The sequence below is a fragment of the Podarcis muralis genome, chromosome 12 (assembly GCF_964188315.1).
Source record: "Podarcis muralis chromosome 12, rPodMur119.hap1.1, whole genome shotgun sequence".
Classification (NCBI taxonomy): domain Eukaryota; kingdom Metazoa; phylum Chordata; class Lepidosauria; order Squamata; family Lacertidae; genus Podarcis; species Podarcis muralis.
In genome coordinates this window covers 15,135,167-15,154,701 of record NC_135666.1, presented here as the reverse complement: position 1 = coordinate 15,154,701, position 19,535 = coordinate 15,135,167, and the positions used below count along the sequence as shown (strand labels likewise).

At 42.7% G+C, this 19,535-nt stretch overlaps 1 protein-coding gene across 10 annotated transcripts in view; it reads right to left on the bottom strand.

The window, feature by feature from the left end:
* ZMYND11 (zinc finger MYND-type containing 11) overlaps window positions 1-19,535 on the bottom strand; it is a 103,775-nt gene that overhangs the window by 18,166 nt on the left and 66,074 nt on the right. For 4 of the 10 annotated variants that reach the window (XM_028751443.2, XM_028751448.2, XM_028751444.2 and 1 more), the window contains 3 exons: window positions 15,690-15,734; window positions 8,811-8,972; window positions 30-107 (listed from right to left, as the gene is read on the bottom strand). In XM_028751443.2, coding sequence (XP_028607276.2) covers window positions 30-107; window positions 8,811-8,972; window positions 15,690-15,734 — 285 coding nt within the window. The remainder of the gene's footprint in view (window positions 1-29; window positions 108-8,810; window positions 8,973-15,689; window positions 15,735-19,535) is intronic. The other 6 variants (XM_028751445.2, XM_077936759.1, XM_028751447.2 and 3 more) reach the window with 3 other exon arrangements.

Here is a 19,535-nt window from a genome sequence, read left to right as displayed (position 1 = left end):
CATCAAGAGCATCATGTTTCAACACTCACTCGTTCCTTCATCCGGGAGACGATGAAGCGCAAATAGGTGCTCATCTCTTGCTTGCTTGTGTTCTTCTTCTTAATGCTCTGGTAACAAACAAACAAAAGGGAAAAGAAGCAGTCTTATTAAAGAATTCAGACTTTTAGCAAGTCTCTTAAAATCTTACAAGGCAAAACACGTTTAAAGATCCAATGGCAAAACGCCGAGCGGCAGGTTAGCTCAAGCAAGCTAGGTTAATCTTCACTTGCAGATTGCGATTAGGCAAGAATCTGCACGGAGTGACCCTGATGCTGGTTTAGAAGGCACTGCACATTCTGTCCGTCCCTCCTCTAATTTCTTAAAACCAGAAAGCGAAGAAAGACTCTCTTAAGAGGGTTGTCGTGGTTTTTTTAATTGTGAGGAATCTAATGGCCGCTGTGAAATGATGCAATAACCATCCTAGGCTGTTATCCCATGCCTAAGCACACTTAACTTGCCCCAAAGTTTGCTGGGTCGATGCATTTGCTGAAACCTACAGGATTTATGTCTATGTTAACTTGCTTAGGACTGGCATTTTACTGTGCAAACGGCTTAATACAATTACTTTAATTGCCCTTATAAGCATCCCTCCCTGTGAGGTTAAACTGCTAATTCTAGTTTTACAGTTAAGGAAGAGAAACTAGGATAATGTCTCTCTCGATTTCATCTTTATAGAGTCTAAGACCGAACTGATATTTAAACCAAGGTCTCTCGCGTTCTGCTCCAGCACTCTATGTGCTATGCTACGCTGGTGAGAAACCCCAATGGCATCTAGATACCTGATTAGGGGAATCTGGGGAGGGAGTGGGATGACCCTGGGTAACATATGCAAAGGCGTATGTTTGCCTTGACACGGCATTAGCCTTGACTGAAAACTACAGACTAGAGAAGAAGGCATCTCAACAGGGAACAGTAAGTCCACATCAACGCCAAAGGAGGCTGGGAAGAAAGAGAAAGAGAAAAGAGGACACCTAATAGAGTCTCAACATCAACCAGTAGGTCAACCATGGTACTGTAATGAGCCGCCAAGTGGGAAGTGGGAGAATAGCCTTGTATATACCGTATTTTTCGCACCATAGGGCGCACCGGACCATAGGGCGCACCCAGTTTTTTGGGGGGGGAACTAAAGGGGGGAAAATTATTTCCCCCCCAGGCGCGGGGCTGGGGCGGGGGAAGCTCGAGCTTCCCCCGACCCCAGCCCCCAAACAGGCAGCTCTCTGCAAGCCGTGGGAGCGCTCCCACTGCTTGCTGAGAGGTCCGCGAAGCCTGGACGCGCTGAGCTCAGCGCGCACAGGCTTCGGCATGCAGGCAACTCTCCGCAAGCAGCGGGAGCACTCCCACTGCTTGCGGAGAGGTATGCGAAGCCTGGAGAGCGTGAGGGGTCGGTGCGCACCGACCCCTCTCACTCTCCAGGCTTCAGCGAAAGCCTACATTCGCACCATAGGACGCACACACATTTCCCCTTCATTTTTGGAGGGGGAAAAGTGCGTCCTATGGTGCGAAAAATACGGTATTTTGTTGGAGGGATCAGAAAAGTCTTAAGTCTTGACCCTGGTTCTCTACTTGAACTAATAGCTTCAAGTTACAAGAAAGGAGATTGCGACTGAACATCAACTTTCTGACAGCAGGAGCAGTTCAACAGTGGAACAGACTCTCTTTCTGGATGTTGTGGACTCTGCTTCCTTGGGGTTTTTCAAGCAGAGATTGGATGGCCACCTGTCATGGATGCTTTAGTTGAGATTCCAGCATCGCAGGGGGTTGGACTAGATGATCGTCAGGAATCCCTTCCAACTCTATGATCCTATTCCCGTCAATTGGGGGAGCAAAAAGCTGCTGGATGAAAAACACTTTTTTTTTTGTTTAAGTCATGGGGTTACAAGTCATAACCTCTGTGGATATGAACCCAAGCTCCATGTGTCTGGTAGAGAAAAATGCTGAGTTTATGTATGAGGAGTGGCTCAAAAGCTTATGCCATTTTAAAGGTGAGACTAGGAAAACCTGCATGCACAGGGATCCTTGCTGTGTCACAAATGTCAACTGTCCTATTTAGTGGGGGGGGAATGTCACCACTTTGAAAAACTTATAGTAGCATTTTTGGTCCCCCCCCCCTTCCGTCTCTTGTGGTTCAGCTGCCATGGAACCTAATCCAGATTGCGAAACTGAAAAGTCGCTCCTTCCTTTTACAGAAGATCAGAGCTTCACAACCACTCTTGTACAATAATATCAAACCAGAGGGTTGTGCCAGAAGGGTGCTCTGAAAGCCAAACAGCTTTATTCTAAATTCTTAGTGCAACTTTCTTAACCACAATTTCCTATTGTCAGTTTCCAATGAATGCAAACTGTTTGGCATATTGGCTGCATTCCTTAAAATCATTATTCTTGAAAAGCTCCACTGAAGCCAACATGGCTATCCAGATTCAATGTGCTGCTATACCTGGCAACTGAGTAATTTTGGTCTTATTGCATAAGTGAAACTTGCAATGCACAACACAAGGTCACCTGTTTAGTACCTGTCTCAAACATTTAAAGCACAATTTGCTAACTATTCAACTTTTCCATCATAGATTGAGTTCTGGGCTAGCTGTTACGCAGGATGAAATAAAAATGGTGGATTGTTTATTATGTATTTTATACAGGAGGGGGGAAACCACCCAAAAAGTGACAACACACACACACACCATGCCAAAAAAAAAAAAAAAAAAAGTTACTCCTTCAAGTTATTTCTGTGTTTCCTTTTTGTAGGAGTGCACTTTAAAAAAAAAAACTTTCCTGCAAACAAATGTGTTTATTGCTTTCAGAACTGTAATAAATAGAAAAATTGAAATAATACACTGGAAAGCCTTTTCAAAGTTTTATTTTGTGGTGGGGTGCTAATATACTCCTGCAGAAAAGCAACCTTTATTTAATTTTTAAACACCTGAGGGCACAAATTCTGGAACCAAAGTACTGTGGGTTCCAAGATGATCAGAGTTTTGGTAATTCAGAACCCTAAAACCCTATATTCTGTAAGCATCCCTACATAAACCACAATACTTCCTGAGAAAAATCTTGGTATTTTCTTTCAAACTGCATTAAGGGACGCAAAAGAATTGAGGTACTTTTGCGGGGTGACAAGCAATACTCTTTTGAGTCTCCCTGTTCCTGTTCTCTAAGCAAAAACAGTCAGTGTAGCTGAAAATGTTAGTTCAGTTTATCCCATTGGCATTAAGAATAGCATGGTTTATCAAACTAAAAATTGATCCTGCAATAGTACCTCTTGATCTGTTTCAAATATTATGGAGCAGTACTAGGGAAAGGAAGCACGGGGCATTTATGCTTCCTGTCTCTATCTCTGAATGTCCAAATTCATTCTCAAACACTACAGCGAAAAAGCGACCAAGAAAGACAGCCAAATTTGGATTTAAGAGCCAGTTAGGAGGAGGCAGACCACTTCTTGAGAAATATCTACACAGCTAGCATGCTTGGAAAAACCAAACTGTTTTAGAGTAGGGTTCGTTTACTATAAAGCCACTGGCATGCTGCCCCTGGCATAAACAGAATTGCCTGTGAATGCTCTGGCACTGTCTCCTGTGGGCTAGGGCATCAGTGACCCTATACAGTATGCTTAATCTGCACATGTGCTGTATATATTTTTCAAAGACCAAAGCCAACAGCATTTTTCAGACATACATTGAATTATTCAAAGTCTGTCAAATGAATTCTTCAGCTCTACTATCTAAAAAAGGCTGTAACACGAATAAACACTTCTCACGGCCCTTAATGATTCAACAATCTGGCTTAAATGTGTCCAGGAAGGGACTCGTCTAGAAATATGGGAGGGGAAACCCAAATGCCAAACTGTTTTTAAGATTAGCCAGCAGCGATCTGCACACCAGGTTCAACAGTCCCAACGTTTTTATAAAGGACAGTATTCAGACAGGTCTTGCTATCAGTTTTAGCTTCTGCTGCCATGTCAGCACAGGAAAGCCCTGTCCATACCGCCAATTAAATATTTTCAGTACTGACTTTTGACAATTCCACATTCATGGTGAATGAGAGACAATGTCTGTGTGCTGGAGCGTGTTGTGATTGATTCAGCGTCAAGCATTCCAGAAACTGCTCCACATATTGGCCCAGTTCACACATGACACTAAGCCAAATCATGGCTTAGCGTGAACGAGCAAATGGACAGGTTCCGAAAAAGAATATGGCAGCTGCTTTGCTCCTTTCTCCAGTCCATAAACAAATATTGGCTTCAGCTCATGGTCTGTCTGGAGCGAGATAATCCACGAGATGTTAACACTAAAGGAACCATGATTTAGTTTCCAGTAGCACAGCAGCAGAAGAACAGAGTGCCTGTGATCTCCTCTCCAAGAACCTGCACATTTGTTTGTTTATTTTGTCAAGGAATACCATACTGTAAAGAAGTTTTTAAAAAATAATGATGATGATAATCTGTTACTAGCCTTTATGAGCCTATTATTTTCAGACTTTCACTCAACCACTACATTTTTTAAAAATGGATAAGTTTTAAAATATGAACTCAAGAATGGCAGTTGCTTGATGTGCTTCTAAACATGTCTGGACTTTTACAATTCCTGAATGGGAGAATGCCTGGGTAGCTCATGTATGCTGTTAACAAATACAAACATTACCCTGAAAAAACTTGTTGAATCTCAATTCACAAAGGGACTGGAAAATAAAACGGTTTTCAAAGCACATATGCTCTTTACTGTCCCTGTAGAATGTGGTAATCTTATTTGGCTTTTGACTATAATATATATATATAACCGCAAGCATAGAGGAAGGGAGGCAAGTAGTTCACATCTATGCTTACTTTAAGTTGCATTAGGGTATTGCATGTATGCCATTTGATGAACAGCTATTATTAAAAGGACAACACAGCCTGGGTCATATTAATATAAACTGAGGGTTTGGGATTTAAAGACACCTTCTTAGGGAAAGCACAGGTGGGGGAGAACTAAGCTCTCTAAAATATGCATTGAATCCCCCCCCCACCCCGTTTTCCAAGGAGTAACTGGCGACCCAGTTATGATGCAAAGGTCTGCTCTACTGCCATCATCACTTTAAACAGTCTTTTTTCACCAAGGAAGTTGGGGGACGAGGTGCAACAGAAGGAGCCAAGCCAACTGATACTACCCATTGCCTATTTCCTGGTGCCCAAGTGAACCACCTGTTTCTTAGCTCAAGAATGAAGTCTTGAGTGGTGTGCGTGCATTACTGCGTGGGTGCGTACGTTGGATCCAGCAGGGGGTCCATGTTGGCCCACACAGCTATTTTTCCCAAACCATGCCAACCTGCCCAACAGGTGATGTCACTGTGATGTTAACATATGAGAGTGCTGGATGTGAAATAGTTAAACAGGTTACCCAATCAGAGCCCGGGGGTGGAGTCAGAGGGACTATAAAACCAGCTCTGGGAGGGGCGAAGGGGGGAAGTTCGTTGGGAGTTGGGTGGTTGGTTGGAGTGGGAGTGAATTGGGATAGAGTCTGTGGGTAGGTTGAGTTAGTGTAGCAAAATAAGCTGAGTCAGGAACAGTTAGGGGCCAGGAAGACAAGTAAATATATATATAGGTCTGGATAGGCACCCCATGATTGTAATGGACTGATACCATTTATGAAACCACACGCTCGTTAAACTGCAATAAATAAACAGAAGTTTATGTTCCAATTTAAGCCTGACTGGACTCAGTATTGTACCAGGTAGGGCCTGGGTGGTAGCAGTGAGAAATAAAGTGGTGGCACAGGGATCAATAGACGGTGAAACATCCGGGGACCCTGTGTGATCGCCACAGTCACTGAGGGTTGGGGGTTAGGTTCTGTTGGGGTCTGAATGTGCTGGTACACCCCACACCATCACCTCCATGGGCCACCTTTGACAGGCAGGTGGGCGGGACCATGTCAGATGACTAATAGGCAAGTGGCCCTGGTCCTCTGTCAATATTAACCCATGGGGGGTGGGGGTAAAGATCTGACCTGCTGGGCCAAAAAGGTTCCCTACCCCTGTGCATTAGAGAGAGGCAGGGGTAGAGAGACTTAAACTATGAATCTCTAGTTCAACTGCTCATAATAGTAGAAACTCAGAAGAAACGTTTGTGCAAGATGATGGGGGAAATGCAGAAAGCTGACTTGGTCATTCAGCTGCTGCTATCCCAAGTACAGCCAGCAGCCTCTGCTTCCTGCTAAGGGAGAGCAAGAATGGTGTGAAGCAGACCAAGTGTTGCTTTTTCCAAAACAAGGGCATTCGTGGCCTGACGATACTGCAGTCTGCAGGAGAATATGCACTCACCCGTAAAATTAAGCATACCAAACGAACATGAGAGTATAAAAAAAACCCCCACCACCCCACTTGTCTGTAATGTGAAACCTACACCTGCAAACTTCAGTGCCAATAAACCAGTGGTGGTGTTCAAATCTTTCTGCATCAGCTGTTCCTCTGCTGAGTAGCGACTGGTATTTGCCACCATTAAGTAAAGCTTTGTATAATATACTTGTTGCTTCACTACTGGTGTGCATAGTGGGACACCAACATTAAGAGATGCAGCTGGCCAGTGTTAAGGCAGAGTGCCAAGGGACTAGCAGAACAGGCTGCGTGGAGTTGTTTTGCCAAATGGTACAGTGTCACAATTCTTGTCCTCTCTTGGAGGGACCTATGTGGGGTTTTCCTTTCCTTTTCTTTAAGGCTGTGTTTGTGGCCTGATGGCAATGAATTCCAGAGAACAATATACACCCCTAAAATTATACTGAAATTGCCTGAAGATATATAAGAAAAAAAGATGGGCGTAATTTAAGGAGCCCGTAACACCTAGGAATATGTGCCTAATTTTACAACATGAATCCCCAGCGCTGAACTACAAGCTGCTGTTCCTAAAAGCAGCTTGGCTATAGCAGCAAAGCTGGAAGAAAAAATCTGTCTTGCTGGACAGTGCTGGGGATGGCAATAAGGATGATCAGTGGCTATATGGATTAGATGTTTCTTAGGGCAGCCATTTCCAAAAAGGGAATGGGTTACTGCACTGTTATGAATTGTGTAGAAGGTGTAGCTTGGTGAAATTCTCCCTTCTAAACAACTATACAGGGGCCCTCTCCTCTTTTGACTCCAGGCACCCTACATTCACTTGAGTAAAAGCAAAGAAGTGGGCAGGTGGGACAGAAGGCAGCAGAAAAATATGGACGTGGGCAGTTTTCTTGGGCTAAAGTGAGGCCTCTTGAAGAGATATGATCACATCATGAGCAAGGCAAGGGAGGGAGGAAGCAGGCATGACTGGAAAGCAGCAAATGGGAGGACAAGGGTTGGGAGCTCTCTGGTAAGGAAGGAAACCAAGAACTAAATGTTCCTGAGGCCAAATGGGGCCCATGGCTTACCCTAGCCCTCTATCAATGGACTCCAAATTATATTGAACTTCCATTACTTTTGCTACCAGACTCATTATTGCTTACAAACAAGATGATACTTGCAACAATACAAGTTACAACGATCGTTTATTCACAGCCCCAATGCTTTTCAACACATCTTCCATGTATGCATGTGTATCTATACACTATATATAGGAAAGTTAAATGGGAAAAGCAGAGGAGAAAAGCCTACCTGCCTCATCAACTGAACTGGGCAAATATGAATTTCTCATTTCCCATCTCTCCCCGCTGCCATCCCAGCCCCCAAACTATGACTTACTGGGCGGGGAGAACCAAAAGCTTAAAGACTCTGGTATTTGTATTTGAGTGATTTAAAGAAAAATACTAAAACAGAGATTTGGACTGAAAAGACCCTTGCATTATAGAAATTCTAGGGAACCTAAAATATTAGCTCAATCTATAATGTCTGAATAAAAACTGCAGTGGATCTCAACCCACAGTTTTATGTAGCATTTATAAACATCAGTAAAGTTCAAAAGAAATATATATATATGCATTTTGCTGCAGCATAATGCAAACCTTCTGGAGTGGTTATGCAAATATGCACATATTCTTTTTATATTTGATCTGCATCATCTGCGTTATGAGAGAACCCCAAATCTTAACACATATCTGGATAGCTTGGGCAAATGTAGGAAGCACCAAACATCAAGGTAAATGCAAAAGATAAAATGGCTGTGATTCAAAGTTCTGCATGTGCTCCGATGGGTGTGTGTGTGTGTGTGTGTGTGTGTGTGTGTGTGTGTGTGAATCTGATCTGTGCCCACAGATTCCAAGCACCATGAACTGAATTGGAGGAAGGAGCTCTGTTACTGAAACTGACTGTGGAGCTCCCTCTGTATAGACTGGAGCTTTCCACACTTGGGACAGCTTGCCTGACCAGGACAAACGTCTGCCAAGACTGATTTGAGGATTCACTTAGGTATTTCTGGAATTCCAGCTTATGGCACATCATGATTTGCTTCAGACCAATCTAGCAAAACATTTGTTCTAATGTCTGTCTCAAGAGATGCCCATTGACAGCAGGGGCTTTTCTAGATTTTGCCCAGGCACATCCAAATTTGACCATATTCCGGATTTGCACTTAACATATGCATTGTTTAGGCAGGGATGGCGGAGCCTGTGACCTTCTGGGTGTTAGTGGACTACAGCTCCCATCATCCCAGATTACTAACCATGTTGGCTGGGTCTGTTGAAAGTTAAGGGTCCCAGTTAAAGGGTCCAGAGAGCTACAGGTTCGCCATCCCTGCAGTAGGCAAAACTGGGTGTTTTCTCCTGGCCAGAAACATCTTCTTGAAACTAGAAATAACAAATACCAAGTCTCTATTCAGCACATGAAAGCTCAGATGTACTCACCCTGCAAACTGGGCATTGCCAGTGACTACTGCTGTCTCTAAGCCTGAACTCATCAGATAAACACTTGGAATGATATACACGAAAACACAGGTCACATATCAACACCTCTCCGGGCAAATGGCATTCAAAACAATACCAGTCATGAGTTTCTGTCTCCCAGTCCTACAAAAAATACAAAATAATTTGATAGAACATTCTGTCAGTATCTGAAACAGCCATGAGCAAAGCACATTTCTTGAAGTCTAGTAACAGTTAGGCATTATAAATATTTTTTTTAAAATTACCATACCTCTTTAATGGTTTATTCAATTCTTTTTTAAACTTGAAACCCTAATTCCCCCCCCCCAAAATGTTTGGATGACTGGACACTAAGGTTTTAACCTCCAAGAAAGGCTTGTTATGAGAGTGTCTGGTTAGCAACACAAACACAACATATATGCAATGTCCCCAGCTATACAGAAAAACTGCCCTGCTAAAAGAAATTAATAGTGCAAGCTTGAATAATGCAAGCTTCATAAAATCCCTACACGACCTCTATCTTCTTGAAGAAAGGTGATGAGAGTACTCTCTCGGCATTAGGCCGCTAAGACCATGATTTTATACCGGTGTGCTATATGCTTGAAAGCGTGGACTGGAATCCATCTCCAGCTGTTTGGGACGTTGAGGAATTGAGGGAACTCCTTTCAAGCAGAGTTCAGAAGATAATTCGCCTTACCTGAATTCTTGGAAAGGAAAAAAGGAGCAGGAGTTGCTATTGCAACCCCACGCCAATCTGTCTAAGCAGCTATGACTTCCTTTTGAAAGCATCAAATGATTCTATATAGCTTACCTCCCCTGACTAGGCAAAAGAAGCCAATGTTTTCAAAAGACAGTCAGAGATGCAGAGGAAGATGGGCCGATACTGTCCTGTGTGACTGAGCTGAACACAGGTGGACACCCTCCTCTCCTCAAAATCCCATGCAGCTGGAAGAGGACTTTCTTCCACCTAAGTATGAACCAAGCCTGAGAAAGCTCAAACTCAACTGAAATGTGAAGTACACATAATTGCCAAATCTAGATCTTTTACTGGAGGTTAGTGCTATATGGATTGAACCATCTCCCTCCTTCTTCCAAATTCTGCCGCCTTGTAGTTTGTTGTTGCTCTGATTGGGTTCATTGGAAAGGTTGCAGTTTATAAATTCTCATTTCCTTCACTGAAATTGGCTTTTTAAAAAATCGAAATAGGCCTTCAGGATAAAACAGAAAGATCTGTTGAAGTTGACCTATTCTGGGTCAAAGCAGAGGTCCATGTAAGAGCTCAGCACTCCTGGTGCAAGTTCAACTAAAATCCACAAATGGGACGAAGTTTTGAAATTTATGAGAACCTACAAGCAGAGCATAACAAAACAAGCGTCTTTTTAAACTTTAGAATATGGCAATATTAAGCAGCTTCTCTTTTTCTTTTAACATACCTTTTGCAATGCGATTTCAATCAATCCAAATATTGGAAAGTTTGACCTAATTTTGTTCTTGGTCCTTCAAACGTTTTCAACTGTTTAAATGAAGCCTATAAATAGGATTTCTCCATACAATTCAGATAAAAAAGTAACAGCTGTCTCTCATCTCTCCACTTCTATTTTCCAACTCTGAATGAGCCACAATCCAGCCAAAGCTAAGTCCTTTTTAAACCCCATTGATGTTAGTGGGAAGGAATTAAGCAACCAATGGGTAAAACGTGTTCAAATGCTCTTCAATACCTTCTTTAAATAATAAAAAAAAACAGAACCTGAACTCAATATAATAAATAAGTGTACATGATTTCCGTTCAAGTTGAACTCCTAGCCATGCGCACTGCGAGGGAAAACAAAAACAAAAATCCCTCAGCACAGCACAATCAGCTATCCTGGATTGTGACCAATGCCTTTATGCTACAAATAACAAAGAAATAAATATTCTAGTGGCAAATTCCAACTGTTTTCCCTGATGGGGCAACTCCACTGCAGGAAGAACTGAAGCTGTCGTCTGAGGCGACAAGATTATTGGGGGTGTCAGCGAAGCCTCAGAACAAAGTTTTGCGCCAGACATGCTGGGCTTGTTCACACATCCCTCTAAACCATCCTTTAAAATAAGCAATCGTTCAATATGAAAGAGTGTTTTGCTGCTCCTCTGCTCCTGCCGCACCAGGGAGGAAAAAAACCAGAGGCTGGATTCATGTTATGTGCGAATCGGTGCTTATTGTATGTTTCCCACAAGCAAATCACAATTAGGAAACCAAGGCTGGAGGAGCAACTCAGAAATGTTTGAGCAGACATGCTGCTCAGTTGCCTTAAGGCATGGTTCAGAATAAACTTTAATGTGGTTTAATGGGACATGTGAACCAGAGCACCGCAAGAGGCCCTCGTGTGTGTGACTCAGATCTTGCAACACCTAGGGTGGTGAAATCTGAGCTCATTTTTCTTCCTAATGTATTATGAATTAAGATAGGATGACCGTGTGAATAAAGAACAGGGCTGCTGCGCCTTTAACAGCTGCATGACAGTATATATCTGCTAAAATTCATGCTTCTAAACAACTATTAAAGGTATGACCCTACCTGCCCGCAGACTGTCTCACCAGGGTGCTACATGCCCTGGTTATCTCCTGCTTGGACTACTGCAACACACTATATGTGGGGCTACCTATGAAGGTGACTAGGAAACTACAGAATGCGGCAGCTAGGCTGGTGACTGGGAGCAGCCGCTGGAACCATATAACACCGATCCTAAAGGACCTTCACGGGCTCCCATTACGTTTCCGAGCACAATTCAAAGTGTTGGTGCTGACTTTCGAAGCCCTAAATGGCCTCAGCCCAGTATACCTGAAAGGGTGTCTCCACCAACATCGTTCTGCCCGGACACTAAGGTCCTCCTCCGAGGGTCTTCTGGTGGTTCCCTCACTGCGAGAAATGAAGTTACAGGGAACCAGGCAGAGGGCCTTCTCAGCAGTGGCACCCTCCCATCAGATGTCAAGGAGATAAAGAACTACACAACTTTTAGAAGACATCTGTAGGCAGCCCAGTATCAGGAAGTTTTTTTAATGCTTGGTGTTTTACTATGTTTTTATATGTAGTGTAAGCCACCCAGAGTGGCTGGGGAAGTTCAGCCAGATGGACAGGGTATAAAATAATAATAATAATAATAATAATAATAATAATAATAATAATAATAATAATAAAAAATTATTATTACAGGAGACTTGTCCTCTTTTTCATCTGGTCTCCCTAAATTTTAACTTTAACTGTATAATGTTCTGTTCTGTGAAAAAAGGAAATATCTCATTCCTTCGTTTGTTATTTCATTCTGTGAATATGAAGTGTTTCTCATCAGCCTTTGAAGCTGATGTGTCTGCATCCAGTCTAGGAAACAGTCTCATCCTCCGAGCCCATTAGCAATCTCTCTAGACATATTACATATTATAAGAAGCCTGTCTCAGCTGGAGAATTTTCACTGGCACTGACTTCTGTGAAATTCAGGGAATATCAGTTCTTTTACTGCCTTAAATATATTGGCCATAATCTATCAGAATCCAGAATAACTGCATTGTGCATGGATGGAGCACACCTGGGTGCTCCTGCCTGCATAGTGCTTTAACATGACCAAAGTAGAAAATTAAGAAAATTCCACAGAAACCCAGATGTTTTGGGCCTGGAAAAGTCAGAGTAGGACCCTTGAAATCACTGGCATTACATTAGTTTTGCTAACTTAAGTCCTTCAATTCCAATGGGTTTACTCAGAGTATGACTTAGTTGGGTGCAGCCCATTGATTAGATGTGTTCTTTTACCCTAACAACATATTCGGATCGGATGAGCATATGTGGGGCTTTCACTCATATGAAGGTATGATTTGTGAGAGCAGCCCATGTGATTTGCACAATCACAGCAATTTTCTGCTTTAGAAAAACAAAACAAAACACCAATCCTCTTAACTTTTCTTTAGACTCACTATCAACTACAATATTAAAAACAGAAAGACACGTGCAATGTATTCTACACCAGTAGCATAAAATAAAGGTGTTGACTTTTACTTTCTGTTGCCTTTTCGTATTATAAGCTCCTCCCTAGAACTTTACTAGAGCTATACTCATAGCACTGATCAAAATGCTTCAGAAAGAAAACACCTGATTCTTACATTTGATATATGATTTACCAAAGACTAAAGGTAAAGGTACCCCTGCCCATACGGGCCAGTCTTGACAGACTCCAGGGTTGTGCGCTCATCTCACTCAAGAGGCCGGGGGCCAGCGCTGTCCGGAGACACTTGGCCAGCGTGACAAAGCTGCATCTGGCGAGCCAGCGCAGCACACGGAAACGCCGTTTACCTTCCCGCCAGTAAGCGGTACCTATTTATCTACTTGCACCCGGGGGTGCTTTCGAACTGCTAGGTTGGCAGGCGCTGGGACCGAACAACGGGAGCGCACCCCGCTGCGGGGATTCGAACCGCCGACCTTTCGATCGGCAAGCCCTAGGCGCTGAGGCTTTTACCCAAAACGCCACCCGCGTCCCCTTACCAAAGACTAAAGGGATGTTAATCTTAATGAGCTTTCTCACACTGGATTCCCCTTCCTCTTCTTTGAACAGGTTTGCCCAATGCTCATCAGAAGTAAAGACCCAATTTAAGAAGAAAATGTTTTGGCACAATCCACCACTGGGAAGTCTTTCTTCAAGGGTCATAAAAAGAACTTAACTGGATCAGGTCGAAGGTCCATCTAGACTCACGGACACCCAGTTGCCTATGGGAAGCCTGCAAGCAGCCCCTGAGTGCAATGTTACTCTCCTCACTTGTGACTACGAGCAGCTGGTATTCAGAGACGTATTGCCTCTGAGACGCATTGCCTCTGACAGTGAAGGTAAAGTGTGGCCATCAGGGCTAGCAGCCACTGATAGCCTTAACCTCCCATTTAAATGAAAGAACGCTGTACAATAGCACTACTAGGGCTTCCTCAACTCACATGGATTTCAATAGGGCTTGTGCAAAGGACACTCTGGATTGGGCCCTTACTATTAATTAGCTAACAAAAACACAACTAAAGAGGCGATAAAATTTGAGATTTCCAAATCGCTAACGCAAAGTTCATATAGTACTAGTAACTAACTCGAGCACAGAATGCCTTATTGCTGTGTTGCACCTAGGGGCTTTTTCACATAGCTTTGGAGCAACTTGGGATCCAGGTGACCCAGGTCACAATCCTGTGTCCCAGTATAAAATCCCCTAGTATAAAATCCTTGGTTGAAAGGAGATTGTTCTGCTTAGTTGTCTGACATGCTAGGCTTGAACCACCTTTATAACATCCACCACCCAACATAGCAGAAGTGCATTATGTTGCAACACAGGTGCAGAGCCTTAAAATGACAGGTGGTTGTTCGTTTGTTTTTTACCATATGCTTGAGTAGCATTAAATAAATATAAACTGAAGGATATCCCAAGTGTGTCCTTCATAATGGCATTACCAAGTCAAGGACAAAAGCTCAATTCAGATGTCATGTTAAACCATGGTTTAGTGTGACGACGACAAACTGCAATGAGCCTCAGATCATATCCTCCCCTCTTCTCACGGAGTACAACCGCAATAAGGTGTTCCGAACCTTTGCTTCCGTTTTCACTTAACCACAGTTTGTTGTGTCATCCAAACTGACACACTGTGGTTAACATTAACTAAGGTTTGCAAGAAACAAACCGACTTCATATACTGTTTTGTCTATTTGGATGGCAACATGTGTTTAAGCAAAAACAGAAGCAAAAAAGGTCTCCAAACTCCTCCTTGCAGCTGTGCTGGATGACAGGAAGGGAAGGTGCACAAGTATAACGTTCACCTGCAGCTTGTTCTCACCCTTGTGCCAAACCATGGTTTAGGGCGACATTCAGATACATTGAATAATTACACAGGTTGAAGGGAAAAAAGCATTTTCTTTAGCATTTTCATCACCAATTTTTAAAGCTTAGTTTTGGAGAAACGTTTATAGAGAGAGATATAAAATGAGAAGGAGATTCACAATAAGAGGGGGGAAATTGCATAACCATGTTGAAGAAGGTAGAAAGGGGGAGGAATATGAACTTGGGTAGGAGGCTAGTCTTTGTGCCAATGGGGTAGGAGCAAGGGGTCTGCACCACTAATGTATAAAGCTCCAATTAAAAAATAACAATTAAAAATTAAAAGGTAATGGTTTTAAAATCTAAATTTAAAAAGAAATTCAGTAGTAAAATTACAGGGACAGAAGATTTTAAAATCTAAATTTAAAAAGAAATTCAGTAGTAAAATTGCAAGGACAGAAACGCATCCTAATGCCAAAGGGGTAATTCTGGCAAATGTCTCTTTCTGATATCATGTGTATCCTATCACTATTTTTAAATATCAAGCGCTTTTGTTTCTAAATGCCTACCATCTGAATATGTGTTGGAACATTTGCAGGGCCAGGGATGTACATGGATGTTTGCCATGTGATTTCCTCGCATGAGACAGGAGGTATTTATATAACTTTAACATCTGGCCGCCAGTGTTCTAATAATGGCAGATCTAGAAAGTACGAAAGTCCTTCTCTGCACTTGCCAAGTCTGCCACCAGGTGTCATCATCTACTCCCAGAAACAACTGATAAAAGGGAAACCATTGCAACTTCACATCTTGTGGCAAAACATGTGAGTAACCACTTCCAGTTCCCCAGGAAGAAGAAGAAGAAGAAGAAAAATAATACTTTAAACGACAGTCCTGTGCAGGTCAATCTCAGAACTGCACGGAACATGGATGACAGGCATTATTAATACGTATTTGCAGAAGCAACAATTCTAGACTATCCTTAAATGCCCAACAGAAATAAGAGAATATAACAAGGAAATTCAAAGACTACATAGTGCAAAAGTTGTTCACCTTGATTTTTGCTGTTGTCCGGGAGAAAGGCTGCATACTGTAGGCCTTTCGAAATAAAAAACAAAACAAAACAAAAACACATGGTCTCTGTGCTGGAACCCATCTGAGGCACATAGGACTAAAACGAATTGAAACATGGATATGGGGAAAGCACACTGTTACAGATAGCATCCTGACTATACAATTACCCCCCCCCCCTAAAGCAAACTATATGGACTGCTTTATCTACACCCATTTACCCCTCTTCCCTTTTTGGCCTCCTGAAAGCTTTCCCAAGCAGTTAAAATTAATTAGGAAAACACACACTCAAAGCAAGGACAGAGCCAAAATGGTCCAGTCGCTGGCACTGTTCGGAATTAGCAGAGGGACTGACGTGCTCACTGAATAACCCCTGGGAAGAAGTAAATGCTTGTATCATGTGACATACAGCATTGGTGGTCAACCCCCCCTTTGGAATATCCAGGAAGCGCTTCGATGTTAATGCTTTATCAGATACTCGTCTCCACATTTCATAAATTTTAATAATGCAAGTTAAAAATAAAATAAAATAAGCAGGGGACAATAGCACCTTGGGAGTGACTGTTGAAAGTAATCAGAAAACCTGGTACAAATTTGTAAGAGTAATATCCTTACATGTAGAAGGGGAGGCTGGTGGGGCCAGTGTACGAGCTAGCAGACAATGGGGAACATGATCAAAAAGCTGACTGATAAAACATTGCCATTGCAGGGAGAAGTAGGGTTGTTTTAATATAAAATTACACAGTGCAAGTGGAAAAAGAAACCTGTAGACTATAAGTGGTTCTGGGACTGGACTTTAAAAACAGGTGAAGAACTCATTGTGATACTAACCTTTTTAATTGGTAATCCAGAGTAGTTGTGCTTTTGATTTTTTAAGTGTGTGTGTGCGTGTGTGTACACACACACACACACACACACACACACACACACAGTGCAAATATAACTTTCTCACCCATGAAGCTAAACATAGCCCTCCAGTCATCTACTATGGCCTGGCAGGTACCTGTCAACCCTCGGTCAAAGGCCAAGAGCACAAAACAACAGGTTTACTAAACCCCAGGTGGGTTCACCATACACGGCTGGCGGGCTGCATTCACGATGTGCTGGATCACAACTCTGTATGCAATTATATAGAACCTCCCAAAGACCAAACATAAAAGTAAGGCATCCCGCTTAGGATTTCGCACAGCTGGGGGGCACTGCCACTGCGGTTTGAGTGATTGACAGCAAAGCTGCAATACTCCCGAGGATGTGCACTGGGGTTTTTTGCCCGTCTGTGGATTATCCTTTAGCAACAAGTATACTTGTAGAGATCCTTTTCTCTTTATCGAAGGAAGGAAAATTTGGACGGAACTTTGGCTTTGAGACACCCTGTATTACACATGAATGTGATTTTGGCACTGCACGCATTATGTAAAAGCTATTATTTAAAGAAACGGACACTTTGTGGAATAACAAATGTCTTACTTTTTGCATTTGGTCTTTGGGAAGTTCTATAGAATTGCATACAGAGTTGTGAGAGCTGTGCTGGATCGCAAGACATGGAGGCCTGGAACAGAATAACTGGCAGTCAGGGTTACTTCGCATGTTACAAGAGTACGTCTTGTATATTACTCCTATTTTCTAAAGCCCCAAGGTGAGTGAGATTATACACATGTGCAGCTGGATCACAGTGTACTAAGGATCAAGGATGCAAGCAAACTTTTTTTTTTAAAATGCAGCTCATCTGCATCAGAACTCAAATGAACCAAAGGCATATCTGGTGCATTCAAAGACAATGCCTATGCCCAGTAAATATTTTGGACACATGAAAACTGAAAAACAAATGATGCAAAAATTATAACCAAGAGTCATCATTCTTTTGTACCGAGAACAGCATTTGGTAGTGGAAGGGGGCAGTGTGATGGCAGTACCGGTAATTAAATATTTTTTTAAAAAGAGGAAAAAAACAGTGTTAAAGTTTCTAAATGAATGTCAGTCAGGGTATTTATTAAACAAACTGAAGCCAAAAAAAAATCAGCTTCATTAATTACAGAAGATATGTAAAGTTTGCATTTATACAACACCTTTCATCTCAGCATTCCAAATTGATTTAATTAAATTAATCTTCGCTATAGCAGTGTGGTGCAAGAATAGTATTAGTGTGAAAGCTATAATGTGGTCCATATGTACATGGGGAGAAAAAGAATCTCACACCTTCTTGGACCCCCCCCCCCCCTTTTAATAGAAGCATACAAGACTGTACATATTCTGCAATTCCATGCGAGCACATAAAATCCACAGAAAATGATACTTGGGTGTACATTCCAGCATTTTGAAAAGCTCAGTTCACTTTCTCCACCACCTTCTGGCTAGGAATATGGGCAATGCATGCTAAAGTCAGAGGAGAGCTCAGAAGATGTTTAATTTTGAAGGGGCAGTGTTTCAGTGCTATATAAAGCTAATGTGCCTTTGCTTGAGTAACTGCAGCATAATAATTATGCAGACTGGGGAAAGATGAGGAGATTTGCTTTATTTATATATCGCCACTTCTGTATGAATTACTTTGGCAATCCGGGGGGGGGGGGGTTGTTTTTCCTTTAGTGCAAAGTGCACACAACCCTACGTACATCATGTCTCACACAAACCTCATAGGCATTACTAACCAAACTGAACACTTGAGTCCAGCACCACAAAGTTGATATGGTATTATGTCTTGGGCCATGTAAAACGTGTCAAGAATATTAAGGTTTTTAACTTGAAAAAATTAACAGCTGAAACAGGGACCAGCAGAAATTCTCCAAGCAAAAATGGAACGAAGGGACAAAAGGTACCTGTAAATATATACAACCGTTTTGAATTGCTGTCTACAGCTGAACGACCCTGTCCTCTTTTCCCTAGATCAGTGTTCCCCATCCTGGTGCCCTCCAGCTGTTGTTGGACTCCACCTCCCATCAGCCAGAGCCAGCATGGCCAACGGTCAAGGATGATGGGAGATGTAGTCCAACAATCTCTGGAGATCACCATGTTGGGACAAGGTTGGCTAAATTAGCTCTTCAAAATCTGTTTTTGTTTTCTAAGGCAGGGTTTCTGCTACTCTGGTATGGATATAATTCCATAACATTTTAAATGTAGACGTAAAGGGACCCCTGACCGTTAGGTCCAGTCGTGACCGACTCTGGGGTTGCGGCGCTCATCTCGTTTTATTGGCCGAGGGAGCCGGCGTACAGCTTCCGGATCATGTGGCCAGCATGACTAAGCCGCTTCTGGCGAACCAGAGCAGCGCACAGAAACGCCATTTACCTTCCCGCCGGAGCAGTACCTATTTATCTACTTGCATGTTGACGTGCTTTCGAACTGCTAGGTTGGCAGGAGCAGGGACCGAGCAACGGGAGCTCACCCCATCACGGGGATTCGAACCTCCGACCTTCTGATCGGCAAGCCCTAGGCTCAGTGGTTTAGACCACAGCGCCGCCCGCATCCATTTTAAATGTAGGCTGCAATGATATACATACATTCCTGGGAGTGAGCCCCACTGAAAACAATGGAACTTATTCCCAAGTAAACATGCATTGGATCATATTATTATTAAGCAATTATCCTTGTCCATAGCTGTCAACTTTCAGATTTGTAAATAAGGGATCAGCAACCTTGAAAATAAGGGATCAGCAGCCTCACCTGTACTGGGGACAGTTTACGGGATATCTAACAATTCGGGATAGCAGTGGGAAGCAGCGGGAAATGGCGCTGGAATAAGGGAATTTCCCACAAAAAAAAGGGAAGGTTGACAGCTATGGCCTTGTCGCATGAGGTTACCGGCATTCTACTATTCTTCAAGGAACTGGTTTG